We start from the raw sequence: 20,781 nt of genomic DNA on the forward strand, positions 1-20,781 counted from the left end.
TATTCTTTTCCAGCTTGTGAACAACAAATACCCACCCACAACTAGTTGAATCCATAGCTTGAGCTCCAAATATGCAAACATAAAGCACAGTGTATCTATAATTTCAGGATTCAGAAATCATAAGGCCTCTGATCACTCAGCACTCCTTAGTTGTCCTCCTGATCCTGACTCACTGAGTAAAATCATCAGGGACATCTGACCATGAGATGGGGGTTGGGAAATTGCCCATGTCCTTCAGAGCAGACAAAGATGAGACTTGAGACCGGTATGGCACATCAGATTCCTTCCCCAAGTATCTCTTGCTCTCCTGGAATAAAAGGAATTAGGGATGGGGAAATTTAAACTATGCAGGTCTGGACTTGGTTTCCCTCTAGGATCATGTGGTTCATTACCAAATCTTAAAACTTACAGGAATAAACCTGTGTTCTTGAGGGTCTATATGCAATCCAGCTAGAAACTGAATCTATCCTATGTATTTTCTGTTCCAAGAACCATCTTTTCCTCTTCCTCCGCCTCTGTTTATGGAAGAAAATGGAATTTGGGGATGTGGCTTAGGGACTGAACTAGACTCTTATGATCTGTCACATGCCTGGATGTTGGGGGAATCATTTGGAGAAGCTCATATGACTGGTCCTGGATTGGGGATTTTAATAATTGAAACATAATGTTCAGGCATCCTACCATCTGAAAGTTTTAGCAACAAAGAAGTCACATGTGAGTTTGTCAGTGCTGTGCACTGATTCAAGTGCTGTCATTAATAACGAGGAGGGCTGGTTTGGGTTACTTTCAGAACCAGCTTCATCTGGGTGTTCTGGGCATATCCTTCCTCAGGAAAACCGTATTAGGCTGGAAGAGGTATTGACAACTTTTAGCCAACAAACTTATAACATACAAATGATTTTTGAGCCTGTGGTTTCCATTACACTCTTTTCTAGTCTTTCATGTTTATTCCCTCATTCTTGCTGGATGTCTGACCCTCAGGTCAGACAGAAATTTGAAAACTGAGGTTTCGAAGTTGGAGAGGTAACAGGAAAAGGGCAGGAAAAGATGTAGTCCCTAATACCATAAATACTATGTAATAAAGAAAGATGGAGAAGATCAGGGCTGTGTCCTATTAACCATCAAAGTGAAGGTAAGCCCCAGCTTGAATAAATGTGTATGGAAGTCTTTTTGCCCTCAAAGACAGTCATGAGAAACTACCCAGCAACTTTCCACTTTGGTGCACACACTTGACATGCACACAAAAACACTGCAAATCCACTGCTTCCTTCCCTCTCCGACCCTGCTTCTCTCAGCATTTCTTTCCCCGCCTCCCTCCCCTATTCAAATTTTCCAGCCAACAGCTGGAACTGACTTCCGCAATCCTAATGGAATAAATCCAGCACCCCTAGTCATCCGCCCACATTATCCACACTTCCCCGTCGAAAGGAGCCCGGAGCACAGAACCCCATCAGCAGGTAAAATTTTCTACTTCTCATTCCTTCCTTTGCCCATTTTAGGGGTATTAGGGATGATCATGGTGAAATTTGTAGTTGTGTGGGTGAAAACAACAATATGCCCTTCAGTCATTTCCTGGCCAAATAAAATTTGCTGGAAATTTTTAGGATTCCTTCTGTGCTTTATATGTATGTATACATGGTTGTTAGTGAAACCCTAGGATATAGGGAATCCTTCACCTATCCCTCAAGGAGTGGCCTCTCCCTTTAGGGTTTGCGGTTTTAGCAAAAGGTACCAAAAGAGCAGGGAGGAGGAATGGTGCCCAGAGGCACTTTTCTGCTTCATTTCAAAGCCCTTAACACTGCAGATATTAAATATCTTAGAGTGTTTTGCCAGTCTGCAAAGATTGCACAAAAATTAGTCTAAATTCAAAAATTTACTTCAGACTGTAAATTCTTAAAATGGAGAACATGGAATTAAGCAAGCTGCTGCAAGAAATGAGTGAAGCTAGAATAAACTTCTGAAAAGCTGTGAATTTAATGATCATAGAACACTGCTTTTGGGTCTTACATTTTTCTGACAAACTTTGGTTGTGAAGCTTTTTGTCCTGTGAGGCAGTCAGAGAGGTTTTTTGCTGTCAGGAAGAAGAAAGAAAACCTCCTTCCCATAGCATCTGGTTGAGATTAGGACAGTTTCCTGCCTGAGGAGGGAGCAGGAAGAGAAAGGAGGAAGAAATACATAACCAAGGAGATAGTAAACATCTCAAAAACAATAGGAAATACTTCCTTGTCCTCTCCTGGCAAGATCTGAAAAAGTATCAGAATTTAGGCAAGGGAGTGAATAATGCCTTGAAGAAATAAATAGGCAGCAAGATTTAGCTGGAAATTTCTCCTTTGTGTATTCTCCAACCCCCCTCCAACCTCGTCTGTCTCCAAGTCTGCTGGGGACATTAGAGGAGGCAGGTGCTTAGTCCATTCTGATTGTCCATTTTCTACCCCAGTTCTGGGTGTGTGTCTCCCTAGGTCAAAATGTTTGGAGTCAGATGTATCAGCACTCGGTCCAAACCCAGACCCTTCCTATCGTTTTATCATGCACAGGTCACTCTCAGTTCTTTGTATCCCTTCCTTATAAATTCTTTTCTTTTGTCTCATGGTCCCAAGGAAGAGGTTCTTCTCTTTGGTTCAGGAATTTCCCAGAATTGTGTGTGCATGCATTTTTCGGATGAGTGGGACTGTGATGGACTGTGAAATTTTATTAGCTTCTCAAAGAAGTCTGTGACTCCCAAAGGTTAAGAACCAGCTGTCTGGGAATATGGCTCCAGCTGTTTCCTCATCCCAAGCCAGGCTGTGAACCCCTTGGCACACAGAACTTCCCCTAATTATCCCCTTTCCCAGGATGTGGGGACTCAAGATTCTACTGCTGCTGCCCACAGCGACCTTTGGTCTATATCCTGAGGCGATACTGGACACACAATGGGAGCTATGGAAGAAGACCTATGGGAAGCAGTATAACAACAAGGTGCCTGGGGACCTGGAGGGAAGTGTGGTCAGGGAGCCAGCACTCGAGATGTCTATTCCTAATTTCCAGACTCCCTTCTTCAGTCTAAAAACCTTAACCACTCCAACCAGCCAACCCACCCCTGTTCTTGAACTCTTTTTTTTTTTTTAATTTTTTTTTTTAACGTTTATTTATTTTTGAGACAGAGAGAGACACAGCATGAACGGGGGAGGGGCAGGGAGAGAGGGAGACACAGAATCGGAAGCAGGCTCCAGGCTCTGAGCCATCACCCCAGAGCCCGACGCGGGGCTCGAACTCGCGGACCGCGAGATCGCGACCTGAGCTGAAGTCGGACGCTTAACCGACTGAGCCACCCAGGCGCCCCTGTTCTTGAACTCTTTAACACAGTTTCATTCCTCCTCTTCCACTCACCCTCCCTCAAGTTCTAGCCTTCCTTTTCTTCCTATTTCTCTTTGGGGAAGACTTCTCAGATTAATGCTATTAATCCATAAGCAGTTTTTCTACACATCTCTCCAGAGCTTTTGCATTCTATTATTTGTATTTGTTTACATTTTTTTGCATGCTCTTAATAATCCCATGGTCAGTTCCCCAACTAGACTGTAAACTCTGTATGATTGTAAATTTCATCTTTTTTCCTAAAAACCTCCACACTATTTTTTATGTAACTTTGTAGGACATAGTCCATGCCAGTACTGACTATGTTCTGTTTAGGTGGATGAAATCTCCCGGCGTTTAATATGGGAAAAAAATTTGAAGCATATTTCCATCCATAATCTTGAGGCCTCTCTTGGTGTCCACACATATGAACTGGCCATGAACCACTTGGGGGACATGGTGAGTTGAACCTCAGCTCCTGGCCTACCTGCCCTGTTTGCCTTAGTTTCCTGCTTATGGCTGGCCTTTTTGTTCTTTGTCCCAGACCAGTGAAGAGGTGGTTCAGAAGATGACTGGACTCAAAGTACCCCCCTCTCGTTCCCGCAGCAATGACACCCTCTATATCCCAGACTGGGAGAGCAGAGCCCCAGACTCCATTGATTATCGAAAGAAAGGATATGTTACTCCTGTCAAAAACCAGGTACCCTCCTTTCTCCTATGTAGGTATGTAAGCTGGCATGACCTATTTCTGTGTCTTTGTTCTTAACTAGGAGGGAACTGGGAGGATGGTAAGGAATTAAGGGATGTGTCCCACTGCTCAGAGAATATAGCCTATTCTATTTAAGTCATCACCTATTTTTGTACATGTATATTGTTTCTGTTTTTTCTTTTTTACAAGTCACATTGCTGTAAACACCCTTGTGCGTATGTTTATGAAAACGTGCAAATATTAATACAAAATAAAGCCTAAAATTGTAATTGCTAGGTCACAGAGAATCCTTTCCAAAAATTTTTTTACAATATTAACATTCTTACCAGCAAGAGAATGCCAGTTTTCCCACAACCCCAATGCTCATTTTATCAGCCAGATGAAGAATTGATTTAACACTCATTCAACAAACACACCTTTTTCAGAACCAACCAAGTGTAGTGCTAGCCAGTGGAGATTCAAGATAACCAAGACATACCCTATGTCCTCCAGAAATCCTCATTCTTCAAAAATAGAACAGGAAAGAAAGAAAAATCTACAATCTAGCTGCACAAATACTAATAGTTATGGCATTTTTTGAGACGTTGTATGTCAGAAACTTATAAATCCTTTACATGAATTAACTTTTTAAATCTCCATAATCCATAATTAAGTACATTATTATCCACATTTTACAGATAAGGAACTAAGGCACAGAGAGGCTTAGTAACTTACCCAAGGTCACATATCTTCTGGGTTGCAAAGTCAGTGCCCTGCTCCTCTACAGCTAATGGTGACAATGTAGCAATAGTTATCAGTGGAAACAATAGCAATAGAGCCATGCAGCAAATATTAAATGAAGGGAAATAGGAAGCCTTCACAGAAAAGGGGACACACGTGTGTTGGAATTTGTAACACATATGGGGCTCCAGCAGACAGTGTAGAGGGAAGAAACAAAAAGTGTGAACAGCAGTGACTGACAATTTCTGTTATGCTCCTCAGGGTCAGTGTGGTTCCTGTTGGGCTTTTAGCTCTGTGGGTGCCCTGGAGGGCCAGCTCAAGAAGAAAACTGGCAAACTCTTAAATCTGAGTCCCCAGAACCTTGTGGATTGTGTTTCTGAGAATGATGGCTGCGGAGGGGGCTACATGACCAATGCCTTCCAGTATGTGCAGAAAAACAGGGGCATTGACTCTGAAGATGCCTACCCGTATGTGGGACAGGTGAGACTGCCCGGTAATGGCTCCTCCTTCCCCAGCACAGTATTTTATGCTGGAGATAATCCCATAAATCTTGGTTTCTGTTCCCCTATCCTGCCTTCCTGATGGGATAATTACCTATAGAAGGCCAAGGAGAGTCCCATAGCTTTGGAGATTTGGGGGCCTTAGGCCCCACAGCCCTACCCACCTCTTTGCCTTAGAGAAGACAGAGCACAGGTGACCCCACGGACTTCTGGGGGGTCCTCTGCAACCTGTTACTCAGCTCCTCTACTCCCGTCACCGATTCCCCAAACCCACACATGCTAATTTACCAAATCGCATGTCTTTATTTTGCATGATCTCAGTGTGGGTTTGGGGAATGTTTATGCAAATTATGTAAGTTAACTACTGACATGTACAAAATGAGAGAAAAAATAAGTTGCTTCATGTTTGTTGCAACTTCAGGGTTCAACTCACTTCCTCCTTTAGGAATAGGAAGGTCTGCTGACCTTTCTTATCTAAAAAGAAGAGAATCTAAGGGCTTTTATGTACATAGGGTTGATAGATAATATAACATAGGGCCTTTGCAACAGGAGCCTTTGAAGCAGGGATAGCAAGTTTGAGTAATCAGGATGGCTACTATGTACTAAACCGTGTGCTTAGTTCATTTTCTCATTTAATCTTTGTAACAGACATGTAAGGTAGACTTATCCTCACTTCAGAGGAAATTGACACTGAAGGAGATAAAACAGATGATCAAATTCATAGCACTAGTCATGTAGCAGCACCAAGATTGATCTACCATATCTGTTCATCTGCAAACATGCTCAGCATATCTTCTGTGCAAATGTGCAAAAAATGTCTTTAGTAGAATATAATAATACCTTGGGGCACCTGGGTGCCTCAGTCAATTAAACGTCTGACTCCAGCTCAGGTCATGATCACACAATTCGTGGGTTCAAGCCCCGCATCGGGCTCTGTGCTGACAGCTCGGAGCCTGGAGCCTGCTTCCGATTCTGTGTCTCCCCCTCTCTGCCTCTCCCCTCTTTGTGCTCTCTCTCTCTCAAAAATAAATAAATAAACATTAAAACAACAACAACAACAACAACAACTTTATAATACCTTGGAACAGAATTGTCTGAGTCTTGGGATACATGCGTCTTCAACTTGACTAAGTCATGACAAATTGTTTACCAAGGTATTTTGAAACATTGATATTCCCACCTGAAGTATGTAAGAATTCCCTTGGAGTCCCATCTTCATCAGTATGTTTATCTAGCCATCTGCCTTTCTTCTTTAGTGAATTGACTGTTTATATTTTTGGCACATTTTTATTGGGTTATTTTGCTCTTTATCACTGATTTTTAGGAATTTTTTTAAAGTTTACTTATTTATTCTTTTGAGAGAGACAGAGACAGTGTGAGCAGGGGAGGGATAGAGGGAGGGAAGAGAGAGAACCCCAAGCAGGCTCTGTGCTGCCAGCTGCAGAGCCCAATGGTTGGTTCGAATACACGAACTGTGAGATCATGACCTGAGCCAAAACCAAGAGTCAGACACTTAACTGACTGAGCCAGCCATGTGTCCTGATTTTTAGGAATTTTAAAAAGAAATCTAGATACTAATACTGTGTGTGTTGTAGGTGAACATTTGTCTCTTTATTCTCTTTATATCTTTCAACTTTGAAAAGTTCTTCATTTCAGTCTAGTAAAATGATTGTTTTCCTCTGCAATTTGTGCCTTTAAAAAATCCAGTAGCAGTGAATTTTATTCATTAGTGTTTAGTCATCTGAAATGATGTCTGTTGCAATAAAATGCTCATTAATGTGAATGACTGAACAAATCCATTTCACTGGATACTCAACAAGTATGTTCACTTCAACACATCTTCATGACATTGGCCATATCAAAACAGTACATTAATCTGTACATTTCAGCCCATTACTATTCCATGCTGTGGTTTTTTAGCTGTCAGGTATATAAGGCAGAGAAATTAGAGGTTGTACCTGAAAAAAAAAAATTCTTTCATCCGTATACAATTTTTAGAACTCCTGGATCCCAAGTCCATGTTTGAACTTGGGCTGCTACTTACTATAAGGTGCTAACTTGAGGACACCGTACTAAATCTGCCCTAGCAGATTGGCTTTTAAATTCTGAATACTTCGGACCAATTAGTGAGACAACCCGAACATGGCAAAATACTCTTTTTTAAATTCTCAAATACTCTTTTGACACAGTTTTGTTGTCACTTGATATCGAAAAGTTAAATCCCAAGAGTATACACAAAACAAAAACAAAAACACCCCAAACCAGGCTTATGTTTACAATTTTTTCCATGTTGATTAACCCAGGCAGCCAACTTAAAGGATTGTATAACTATATTAAAGAAAAAGAAATTAAATACTATCAGAACTAATAATCGATCATTATCCATTGATACCTTATTTATTTGGTACTATATTAACGAGTTTTTTGAGAGGCAGTTTAATAGCTCAGAGAGTTGAAATAATTTGAATGAATGAAAATCATATAATAAACCTTCTTTTGGAATAGAAAGAACATCTGACTTCTTGGTGCACCTGGATGGCTCAGTTAGTTAAGTATCTGACTCTTCGTTTTGGCTCAGGTCATGATCTCAATGTTTGTGAGTTCAGGCCCCACATTGGGCTCAGCGCTAACAGTGTAGAGCCTACTTGGGATTCTCTCTGTCTCTGTCTCTCTCGTTCTGCCCCTCCCCCGCTCATTCTCTTGTCATTCTCAAATAAACTTAAAAAAATTTTTAAAGAAAGAGCATCTGACTTCTAATTTCTGCTAGCCTGCCCCCTCAAATGATCTCTTTAGTATTTGAGGGCAACGTGGAATGATTTTGGTCTCATAATCAATTAAAATGAAGAATTTGCCATATAAGACACATATTCTATTTTTAATATTCTGAATCTTGGGGGTTTGGATTATATGGCAGAGAACAAGGGAATCCTGAGAAATTAAGAAAGGAGACTACTGTGGTCTTAGAATATCATATCACATCCTGCCATTATTGTTAATAATTTGATAATATGTTCTCATAGATTCAGTTTTAGGGTTTTGAAAGGGTAGTCTGAGGAAAATGAATTGCCAAAAAGAATATACCATGTTGACATGGGTTGCCATTAGATTTTGTAACTGTGGCTTGCCAGTGAAACATATCATTGTTAACTAGACCTCCAAAGCACAGTGTTAGAAATTCACAGGCAAAATTGCCAAGTTCCTCGAAATGTTTTAGTGTCATGTTTTGTGGTTTTACCAAAGTCTCTCATGAGAGCACCAGCCAAAACTCTGCCTCACACTAGCCCCCCCAGTATATGTGTGTAAGGCCCAGGTCTTCCTCCCAGCTGGGTCTTGGCCTTGGCCTCCTCCCCACACAGCAGCTGGTCCCTCCCTGCCCTCTGAGGTTCACACATACTACATGGCCAGAAGATGATTTGTGCCTTTAAAAACAACTTATTTCAGATCTCTCTCTCTATCCTGAGGGAATAAAAATGTTCTCTCTTAAGTTTTACAGTGTTTCCTTTCACATTTATGCTTTAAAAAACCTAGAGCTGATTTTTGTGGATGTGCAAGGTATCCACTTTTCATATTCTTTTTTACAGTTGTCTAAAATGGTAAGGAGGGGCGCCTGGGTGGCTCAGTCAGTTGAGCTTCTGACTTCAGCTCAGGTCATGATCTCACGGTCTGTGAGTTCGAGCCCTGCATCAGGCTCTGTGCTGACAGCTCAGAGCCTGGAGCCTGCTTTGGATTCTGTGTCTCCCTCTCTCTCTGCACCTCCCCCACTCATGCTCTGTCTCTCAAAAATAAATAAATGTTAAAAAATAAAATAAAATAAAATGGTAAGGAGAGGACAGACCCTCTCTAAAGACTCTAAGTCGGCCATCCCAGTCAGTTCACCAACATCAAAGCATTGGTGGAGATTCTCACTTACCAGTTTCTGGCCTGTTGCTTTGTCCTAGTCCTATTTTAACCTTGTTTTTTCCAGGATGAAAGTTGTATGTACAACCCAACAGGCAAGGCAGCTAAGTGCAGAGGGTATAGAGAGATCCCTGAGGGGAACGAGAAAGCCCTGAAGAGGGCAGTGGCCCGAGTGGGACCCATCTCTGTGGCCATTGATGCAAGCCTGACCTCCTTCCAGTTTTACAGCAAAGGTAAGGAGCTATTCCCTCAGAGCTCAATGACCCACCTCATGTGATGCAGGCTCGGCAGCTCCTCGAAGGCCACCGAGCATCTGGAGTACTTAGTTTCCATATTTAGACTGAGTCTTCTGGAGGGAAACATAGCTGCCACCGTGCATCTCTGTCGTCAGTCCTCCTGGCTGGGCAGGATTTTGCAGAGGGTCTCCTAGATCCCCTCGGGGGGATCCTTGGCCTGCAGAAAGCTTCACCTCGACAGTTTGTTTCCTAGGTGTGTACTACGATGAAAACTGTAATAGCGATAATCTGAACCATGCGGTTTTGGCAGTGGGATATGGGATCCAGAAAGGAAACAAGCACTGGATAATTAAAAACAGGTATTGATTGGGGACACTAAGTTTGTCACTGAATCACTCTGTTAATGCTCAACCTCGACTCCAACTTCCCAGCATTCCTTGCTCTCATTCGAGAAAGTTGTCTCAGACTTTTTAGTTCTCCCTTCCCAGTTAGAGGCTATTAATTCTAACATTTAATGGCCAGACGGTAATACAGTGTGTGTCGGGCAGGTGCTCCACATGCGGGATGCTTAGTCATACACAAGTGAACAGGACATCTGCCTTTGGTGATCTCACGGCCCCCTCAGACAGGCAGACCTAACTAACCAGAACATCCAGGAGCACAGGAAACCAGGAGGAGGTCTGGAATTATGTAGTTTTTTCTTTCTTTTTTCTATAATATGACCAATTTCTTAGGGAGCTTTCCATCATCAGCATGTTTGAAAGCAGTAGGGAACCAAGTAGAGGTTTAATATCCTCCTGTGCAACTTTGTGCCCTTACATATACACTCAGGATAACACATATAAAAAGTGGCCCAACATTTTGAAGCATGTGAAGAGAAAGACTTTTCAGAAAGTAGGTATGAGAACAACAACAGCAACATTTAATGTTTCCTTCCCTATTGTTGGGAAGAAATAAAACTACAGGGTATTTCAGCTCCCCTTTTCTCTTCAGCCCCTTGTGACTTTGGGGGGGAAACTTACGAGAATTATGCATTTCCTTTCCTCACTGGCCAATACTAGCCTGGCAGCAGCACTAACTAAACTTGCTGTCCTTGGTGCCCTCCAGGGAGCAGGAGTCCTAGAGTCTGGGGAGTTCACAGCTCCCAGCTATCAGCACAGAGCCTGACACGGGGCTTGAACCCATGAACCGTGAGATCGTGACCTGAGCTGAAGTCAGACGCTTAACTGACTGAGCCATCCAGAGGCTCCTGGGCCTACTTTAAATGCCACCTCTTTCATTAGGTCTTCATCCCTTGATCACAAGCGATCTCTCATACCTTTGAGGCCTATAGCATTATGTCTTCTCTCTATTCCTTTACTTTAAACTCTTCAAAGGTAAAAACTTTTATTTATTTTTTATACTACTAGTACCTAGCTCAATAGTCAGTTAAGTGTTTTAACGAATAAATACACTGAGGGTACTAAATATTTTCCTTCATTGATCCCACAGCTGGGGAGAAAACTGGGGAAACAAAGGCTATATCCTCATGGCTCGGAATAAGAACAACGCTTGTGGCATTGCCAACCTGGCCAGTTTCCCCAAGATGTGACTTCAGCCAGCCAACCTCATCCTGCTTTTCCATTCCTTCTACGATGGTGCAACATACTGATGTACTTTGGAAGGGAGTTGGTGTGCCTGTCTTGAAGCAGATGTAGCAATATAGAAATTGTCCAATCAGTTTCCCGGTTTGTTTGTGCTTTGAGTGACACTCCTACTACTTTCCCTCCCTCCACCCAAGGCCTTTATTTTTCATTGTGGCCACAGTAGCAATTTTCCTAACAAGTGTACCTTCCTCAGCTAAGAGATATGACCACAGCCTGCTCTGACTGTTGTCGTCGGGCTGATGCTGTGCAAATAGTCTGAGGCTAGAGATCTTTAGATAGATTCTTATTCACAGGGACTAGTTTGCTTTAACCATCTAGAGGACTAAGGTGACCTGACATCTCAGTCTCCAAATTCACTTCTTCTGTATCCAGAAGGTAGAAATTTCTATGTTTTCCACCCCAATTCATAAATATATTCATAAATCTTTGGTACAAGTTTATGTGATATTAGAAATATGCCTTCTTTGCATTTTTAAAGTAAACCAAGTATTTATCTGTCTCTAATTTAATAAATACCTATTTAGTAAATATTCATTTTGTGGCAGATACTGTGCTAGGTGCTGGAGACAAAAAGGTGACCAAAAAAACCCCCCAAAACTCACATATTCCTTATATTTGGTGTGCTCCCGGTTTGCTTGGAGTGACTGTCACATAAACAGTTCATCCTAATTCACTCATTTGTTCATTTCTTCAGCCAACATTTATGAAGTGCTTACTGTCTACTAAGGACTTTGTAAATTTTGGGAATTCCATGGATATAAGGAGATTTCAGTATATAATTCTATCTGTGAGGGAGCCAGGTTAATGACACATGAACCTGAGTCTTGAAAAATACCTTAAGGCTCTTTCTGAAGTTCTACAACTTAAACGTTTGCTGTCATCAAAAGAGGAAACTCTTATAATGGTTTCCAAGCAGTATTAACTCTAAAAGACTGTGGCTGGCTAATAATAAATCAGCACAACACGTTTTGCCGTTTTTCACATTTTCAAAATGTTTATTGAGTACCTAATATCACCACTAGAGTTTGCATTTATTCAATACTTACCATGCATCAGGCACTATTTTATTTCATTCTATACAAAAATTATTTATTTTTGTGTGTAAATATTTATTACCCTGTTGTAAGCAGTACATTTACAAAAAAGTATTTATTTATTTTGAGAAGGAGAGAGCGAGTGTGAGGAGGGGAGGGGCAGAGAGAGAGAGAGAGAGAGAATCCCAACCAGGCTCCATGCTGTCAGTACAGAGTTCCATGTGGGGCTCGAACTCACGAGCCATGAGATCATGACCTGAGCCAAAATCGAGAGCCGGATGCTTAACACATTGAGCCACCACAGCACCCCATAAGCAGTGTATTAAACGGTAGGAGGATGAGGGGCGCCTGGGTGGCTCAGTCAGTTAAGCGTTCTATTTTGTCTCAGGTCATGATCTCACAGTTCGTGGGTTCAAGCCCCTCATTGGGCTCTGTGCTGACAGCTCAGAGCCTGGAGCCTGCTTTGGATTCTGTGTCTCCCTCTCTCTCTGCCCCTCCCCTGCTCATGCTCTTTCTCTGTCTCAAAAATAAATAAAAACATTAAAAAAAAAAAAGAAAGAAACGGTAGGAGGATGAAACAAACTAGTAAGACACAGCTCTGACTTCACGAACATTATAGACTAGTGAAAGACATATAGACCCATAATGAAATAAATGCTAATTATGCAAGCTCAGGAATGAAGTATTAATTCTTTTTTGTAATGTTTATTTATTTGGTTTGAGAGAGAAAGAGCAAATGGGAGGGGCAGAGAGAGAGGGAGAAAGAATCCCAAGCAGGCTCCAGGCTGTCAGTGAAGAGCCTGACGTGGGGTTCGATCCCACCAACCATGAGATCATGACCTGAGCCAAAATCAAGAGTCAATGGCTTAACCAGCTGAGCCATCCAGGTGCCCCATGAGTCATTAATTCTTTTTTTAATTTCTATTTTCTTATTAAAAAAATATTTTTTGATGTTTATTCACTCTTGAGAGAGAGAGACAGAGCACGAGTGGAAGAGGGGCAGAGAGAGAGGGAGACACAGAATCCAAAGCAGGCTCCAGGCTCTGAGCTGTCAGCACAGAGCCCAATGAGGGGCTTGAACCCACGAACTGTGAGATCATGACCTGAGACAAAATAGAACGCTTAACTGACTGAGCCACCCAGGCGCCCCATGAATCATGAATTCTTGTGAGCTTCATTGAGAACAGAGCTTTGAAAGATCTGAATGGGTGGGAAAGATGGAGGTGGGGTGGGTAGAGGGAGGGAGGGCAAATCAGGCAGAAAGTTTTGGGTGAACGAGGGGCCGCCGAGAGAACTAAGGAATGGTGAGGGAGTTGGGTTACCCTAGAGTAGGGTGCAAGGCATCTACAGTAGATCTGAGGTGAGCAAAGTGGATTGGAGTTCAAGCCTGGAAGGCCTTGAATGCCTTCCATGTCCAAGAAATTCATACTTTATTTTATAGATACACAGGCATTTAGTAGACATCAAATATTTTTGAGCAGGAGACAGACATGACCAGATCTATATTTTAAGCAACATTCCTCTGGCCATGTTGTAAAAAGCAAATAACAGATGGAGAACAAAATGGAGATGCAAGAAACTGGAGAAAAGTCAACACTTAGGAGACTGCACATACTCTTGTCTCCTCTCAAAGAAACACTACTGCACAGAATGACTCCTGAACTTTTTTGAAGGTTAAGTATGGGTTTGGCAGATGGGGACGTGGGAAAAGGCATTTTGGACCCAAAGAACAGCATATTCAAATGTGCAGGCATGAGAGAGAACTTTCAGCAATCTGCAAGTAGTTTTTGTCGAGCTTTGAAAGGGCCAAAGCTGAGCTTGAGAGATGTCTAACTCCCCACTGGGCAAATCCACACCATTCTGTTATTTTGATCTGGGATTTTTTTTTCCTTCTGCCTAAAGAGCCTCTTTTAGAATTTCCTTTGGTACGGATATATGGACAACAAATTTACTCTGCTCCTATATGTATTTGGATTTGTATATAGATTTTCTATTCCAGTGCACTAATATCTACACTTGACCAGTACCACACATTTATACTTGTTTTCATATCTAATGGTTTAGTCTTCCCCCTTATCACTCTCCTTTTCTAGAATTCTTCCTGAATATTCTTGCTTTTTACTTTTTCCATTTGCTCTTTAGAATCAGTTTGGCACTTTATAAAAAATCCTGCTAGTATTTTTATTTAGATCACATTAAATTTATATCTTTTTTTAAGTTTATTTTTTTATTTTGAGGAGGGGAGGGACAGAGAGAGAGAGGGTGGGTGAGAATCCCAAGCAGGCTCCGCACTGTCAGCGCAGGCTGATGTGATGCGGGGCTCGAACTCATGAACTGCGAGATCATGATCTGAGCGGAAGCCAAGAGTCAGACACTTAAATGACTGAGCCACCCAGGTGCCCCATATATATATCTTAACTAGGGAAAGTTGACCGCATCATACTACTGAATCTTCTCATCTAAGAAGGAGAGATGCCTTTATATTTTTCCTGTACTCTTTTGTGCCCTTAAAGATACTGTTCATTTCTTGCTAAACTTTTTTTCAAGTTTAGGATGTTTACCTGTTATTATTATTTTTTTTACAGTTTAAATGGGGTCTTTTCCAACATAATTTCTTGTTAGATGTATATTTGAAAGTTGTTGGTGGTTGTTGTTGTTATGTTGGTTTTTGTACTCAGATACCTTATCTTGAATTCTCTTTTTGTTTATATGTTTTTTGGTTGATTCTCTTCGATTTTTTTGAGTCAATAAGTGTATCATCCACAGAGGCAAATTTTACCCCTTTCTTTCTGATTTTTACATCTGATTTCTTCTTCATTTGTTCGCATTAGAAAAAACTTCCAAAATGATACCAGAATTGATAGGTCCTGACCTAAAAACATTATTATTTTTATAGGTAAAATTCCTGGATGTACATAATTAATTTAACTAACCCCCCAAAATCAAAATTTATATTGTTTCCAGTGTTCGCAGTTACAAAAAAAAAAAAGACTGCAATTAATGATTGACATTTTAACAGAGAAAACTTTAATCGTGCAATTAAATCTGTCATTATATAATTTTTTAATTTTAGAGAGGGAGAGAGAGTGCAAGCAGGAGAGAGGAGGGTAGAGGGGGGAGAGAGAGAGAGAGAGAGAGAGAGAGAGAGAGAGAGAGAGAGAATGAATGACTCTTATGCAGGTTCCACGCTCAGTGTGGAGCCCAAGACAGGAATCCATCTCACGACCATGGATCATGACCTGAGCCCAAATCAAGAGTTGGAAGCTCACCCGACGGAGCCACCCAGACACCCCTGAACATTTTAAACTATACAAAAGGTGAGAGAGTAGTAGAGTGAAGCCTCATTTACACATCATCCATCTTGAACAAGTGTCAACATTTTCCAATCTTATGTCATCTATTCCTCTTCCATTTTTTAAAATTTAGTATTTTAAAGCAAATCCCAGATATCATTTCACTCATAATCATTATATGTCTCTGAGGAATCTTTTAAATATAATCACCATGCCATTGGCATGCCAAACAAATTTAACAAATTAGCCAAACAAAATCGTTTCCTAATATCATTTACTGTTCAGTCCATTTTAAAATTTTTCCCGTTGTTTAAAGGTGTCTTTTTACTGTCTACTCAAATCAGTATCCAAACAGTTTTACACATTGCACTTGGCTGTTACTAAGTGTTCTGTATTCCATGACAGTCACACCCCTACCTGCACTCCCCCGAACACACATACTTTTTTTTCTTCCTATAATTGATTTCATGGAGAAGCCAGATCATTTGACCAGCAGAATGTGTCATACTCTAGATTTGGCTGATTGCTTGCTCTTTCTGAATCTAAGGTCCTAGCTCTCTTCACCACTGCAATACACCTTGTTTCTCACTATACGTCACAGATGTTGTGACGAGGAAATGAAAACTTGCAAGTGATAGCCCATTAAACTTTTAGTGACACAGATATTCTAGAAATCCTGGGCAGTTTCATTCTTTTTACAATATGTATCCTTTTGGCTGAATCTTCAGGCTCTTCTGCCCTTGAAAAGCCTTTATGAGTCATTGACAGGCTTCATAACACTTATAAGCTGAGTTTGTCCAAGGACTTCAAGAACCTACTTTTTCACTTCTGGGTGAAGTCTAAGCCTAAAGGCTTGGTTTCCTCAGACTCTATATATATAGGTTTGACAAGGTAAAGATGTTATGCTTTTGCAGATGACAAGATTGTATATATACAAAATTCTAAGGAATTAACTAAAAAACTATTAGAACTAATAAATGAGCTCAGCAAAACTGCAAGGTACAAGATCAATATATGGAAATTAATGTTGGGACACCTGGGTTGCTCAGTTGGTTAAGTATCTGTCTCTTGGTTTCAGCTCAGGTTGTGATCTCACAGTTTGAGTTCGAGCCCCGCATCAGGCTCCATGTTAACAGCACAAGCCTGCTTGGGATCCTCTCTTTCCTTCTCTCTCTCTCTGCCCCTCCCCCACTCGTTCTCTCCCTCTTTCTCTCTCAAAAATAATAGATAGATAGATAGATAGATAGATAGATAGATAGAAATTAAGGTTATTTCTATAGAGTAGCAATGAACAGACTGACAATGAAATCAAGAAAAAAAATGCCATGGTGCCTGGGTAATTCGGTCGGTTGAGCATCTGACTCTTGATTTCTGCTCAGGGCCATGATCCCAGGGTCGTGGGATCGAGCCCTGTGTTGGGATCTGAACTGAGCATGGAACTTAAGATTCTCTCACTCTATGGGGCACTTGGGTGGCTCAGTCGGTTAGGTGACCGACTTTGACTCAGGTCATGATCTCGCAGCTTGTGAGTTCAAGCCCCACATCAGGCTCCCTGGTCTCAGCAAGGATCCTGCTTCGTCCCTCTGTCTCCCTCTCTCTCTCTGCCCCCCGCCCTGCTCACTCTCTCTCAAAATAAAATAAAAGATTCTCTCCCTCTCTCCCTCTGTCCCTTTTCCCCTGCTTGTGCACTCTCTCTCTAAAATAATAATTTTTAAAAATGTCGTTTATAATAGCATCAAAAAGAATAAAATACTTAGGAACAAATCTAACTAAAGTGCAATATTTATCCTCTGAAAACTACAAAACACAGGTGAAAGAAATTCAGAAAACCCAAATAAATGGAAAGACATCCCATGTTCATGGATTGGAAGGTAATATCATTAAGATGGCTGTATTCCCCAAATTGATCTATAGATTCAAAACAATTCCTATCAAATCCCAGGGCTGCTTCTTTGTAGAAATTAACAAGCTGACACTAAAATCATATGAACATTCAAGGGACCAAGAATAGGTAAGACAGTTTTGAAAAAACAAAGTTGGAGGACTCACACTTGCCAGTTTCAAAACTTACTACAAACCAACAGGAATGAAGACAGTGTATTACTGGCATGATGATATAGATCAATGGAATAGGATTAAAAACAGAAATAAGCTCATGTATGTTCAACTGAATTTCAACAGGGGTACCAAGATAAATCAATGGTGAAAGAATAGTCTTTTCAACAAATGTGCCAGGGCAAGTGAATAACCTCATATAAAAGAATAAAGCTGAAATGCTACTTCACACCATATACAAAATTAATTCAAAATGGTTTAAAAATCCAAATGTAAGAGCTAAAACCATAAAACTCTTAGAAAATATGTAGGGATAAATATTCTTGGCTTTTCTTAGACATGACACTACAAGTACAAGCAACAAAAGAAAAAAAACAGATAAATGGATTTCATCAACACTAAGAACTGCATCAAAGTGTCACTCAAATGAGTGAAAGACAACCTAGAGAATGGGAGAAAATATTTGCAAATCATATATCTAATAAGCAATTGCTATCCAGAATATACAAAGAACACCTGCAACTCAACAACAAAACAACCCAGTGTAAAACTGGGCAAAGGACTAAACAGACATTTCTCCAAAGAAAATATTCAGATGATTGTTAAATATATGAAAATATGCTCTTTACTGGTTAAGGAAGTGCAGATCAAAACCATAATGAGATGTCACTTCACACCCATCAGGATGGCTATTACAAAAAAGCAGAAAATATTAAGTGTGGCAAGGGTGTAGAGAAGTTGTAACTCTTGAAATATTGCTGCTGGGAATGTAAAATGGTGAAACTGCTGTGTAAACAGTTTGATAGTTCCTCAAAAAATTAAACATAGAATTACCATGTGATCTGTGGTGTGTGGGTGCCTCAGCTGCTTGAGCATCTGACTCTTGGTTTCAGCCCAGGTCTGATCTTACGGTTAATGAGTTCAAGCCCCACATTGGGCTCTGCACTGACAGTGTGAAACTTGCTTGAAATTCTCTCTCTCTGCCCCTGCCTGGCTCTCTCTCTCTCTCTCAAAAATAAACATTAAAAAAATTTACATAAAGGGAATCATACAGTAGGAATTCTTTGTTGCTTGGATTCTTTTCATCAAAATTGTGTTTGCGAGATTCGTTTATTTTCTGAAGGCATAGTTCATTCTTGTAGTAGCACTAGAGTCTCTGGGAAAATATACTGCTATTTTTGTATCCACTTTACTTTTGACAGGCAGTTTAGTACCTTCCAATTTTAAATGTTTAAAAATGATGTTACTATTGGGGCAGTTAAGCATCTGACTTCGGCTCAGGTCATGATCTCACGGTCCGTGAGTTCAAGCCCTGCATTGGGCTCTGTGCTGACAGCTCAGAGCCTGGAGCCTGCTTCAGATTCTGTGTCTCCCTCTCTCTGTTCCTCCCCTGCTCACACTCTGTCTCTCAAAACTGAATAAATATTAAAAAAAATAAATAAAAATAAATAATAAAAATAAATTAAAAAGAACTGTTCATGCCTACATAAAAGACTACTTACCAGGGGCGCCTGGGTGGCGCAGTCGGTTAAGCGTCCGACTTCAGCCAGGTCACGATCTCGCGGTCCGTGAGTTCGAGCCCCGCGTCGGGCTCTGGGCTGATGGCTCAGAGCCTGGAGCCTGTTTCCGATTCTGTGTCTCCCTCTCTCTCTGCCCCTCCCCCGTTCATGCTCTGTCTCTCTCTGTCCCAAAAATAAATAAACGTTGGAAAAAAAAAAAAAAACTACTTACCAATACCCCCTCCCTGGTGAAAAAACCCAGGGCTTTACCTGGTTATTGTGTTCAGCTCTAAGACCAGGATTTTTGGCTGATGTATACACATAGTCTTCTTCGTCAATTTGGAAATGGCCCCTTGAGGCCTGGCAACCTAAAACATATCTGATATCTAATATAGCTTTAAGATAAAGAAGAAACAGGGTAACTATATGAAAAGCCTACCTCTGGAAAGGGGTGAATGTATGGAAAATAGCACACAGCTGTCATTTTTCTACAGCATCTATTATATCCTGATCGGCAGGAATATAGAAGAGTCTCCTTGTTGGTAAAGTGAGTTTCTTGGCCAGCCAACTGGGAACCTCTAGGTCTGTTCTCTGTAAAGATCTTCCTTATTGTCCACCATGACCTCTGGCTCTTCCTACTAGATGATCTTTCTGGTCCTTATTCTCCATGGCTATGCCAGAGGTGGGCATAGGGAAAATGCCCTTTTTGGAGACTACTCAACTTTAGCTGTGAGCCTAGAAAAGAAACAGACTGTTAGGTTTGGGGTTTCTTTGGAAATATAGTTCCCATAAAAGGTTCAATTCTTTCTGCTAGTTATCACAGCCAAAGAAAAGAAAAAAATTTTTTCCTAGTCACTATAGCCAAAGGGATGCAAAGATTTGAGAGGCTAATGTTGGAGCCTACACCTATTCCTGGAACTAGGGGTGAAGTTGATTCTATCTCAAGCCCAGGAGTGTGTGTGTTTTGGGGGATGGTCCCCATTTTAAGATCCCCTTCTATTGCCATTAGAAGGGGAAATGGAAACTAAGTGACAAAAATAATTTACATTGTCAGACATTCTTTGGGTCAGGTGTTTTCAACTTTTCTTCACTATTGCAGAGAAGACAGATGTTCACATTTATGACATATTTCCATGATACATTCACAGCATAATGCCAGTCTCTGATAGCTATCTATAAAATTTCCCCCCTTCCTCTCCCAGAAGGCATATTGAAATGCACACATATCAAAGTGATGTTATTATAGAGATAACCTGAATCTGCTCCAATTAATTCTTAGATATATCACTTGCAAATTTCAGTACTTTATTACTACTAACGAATTTATTGTGACTTAACTTGCAATTGATTGTTAACACACCAAGTGTATCACAGTCATTATATACTTGGGAGAAGGGTCTTATCTTTGGTACCCCAAGTACTCCTTAGTTATGTCTTAATTTATCTCTTGGTAAAACTAAACTTCCTCCTTAGAACAAACATTGCCAAGTAATAGAAAGAAACACCCAGGATAAAGGGGCATGTCCACTGGGATCAAGTATTTCTAGTGAAAAATGCACCAGATAATCTATACAGAAAGTATTAGAAATAATGTGTATTTTTAATTTAGAACATTCCTATTTTCCCCAATTATTCCCCATATTCTCTTTTGAGGGGGTCTGGGTACAGTATACTTTATTGATGGTCCATGACAAGGCATGACTCCCCAAACCCCTCTCCTTCTTCAGGGGATCTGGGATGGAAATGGTGTGGCGATTGGGAGATTCTCAGTGTGTTGGGGGATGATTTGGGGCAAGAATTCCCCAACAGCTAAGGGCCTCTCTCTTCATCTTGCTCTTGCTGAGGCTGGCAGCCAGGGGCTG

General features: G+C 40.9%; 1 protein-coding gene across 2 annotated transcripts; it reads left to right on the forward strand.

Annotated features, from left to right (window-relative positions):
- Positions 1 to 70: 70 nt before the first annotated feature.
- On the forward strand, positions 71 to 11,572 carry CTSK (cathepsin K). Of its 2 annotated transcripts, XM_047085361.1 has the most exons (8): positions 71 to 1,457; positions 2,832 to 2,955; positions 3,667 to 3,789; positions 3,875 to 4,030; positions 5,021 to 5,239; positions 9,224 to 9,389; positions 9,646 to 9,751; positions 10,884 to 11,572. In XM_047085361.1, the coding sequence occupies exons 2-8, from the start codon at positions 2,833 to 2,835 to the stop codon at positions 10,981 to 10,983; spliced, it is 993 nt and encodes a 330-aa protein (XP_046941317.1). In that variant the 5' UTR covers positions 71 to 1,457; position 2,832; the 3' UTR covers positions 10,984 to 11,572. The 2 variants fall into 2 exon arrangements, with proteins under 2 accessions (XP_046941317.1, XP_046941316.1); XM_047085360.1 differs by having other exon boundaries at positions 71 to 2,955.
- The last annotated feature ends 9,209 nt before the right edge of the window (positions 11,573 to 20,781 follow it).

The sequence above is a fragment of the Lynx rufus genome, unplaced genomic scaffold (assembly GCF_022079265.1).
Source record: "Lynx rufus isolate CCGP_SWC_20201006 ecotype Redwood Valley unplaced genomic scaffold, mLynRuf1.p SCAF_2, whole genome shotgun sequence".
Taxonomy (NCBI): Eukaryota; Metazoa; Chordata; class Mammalia; order Carnivora; family Felidae; genus Lynx; species Lynx rufus.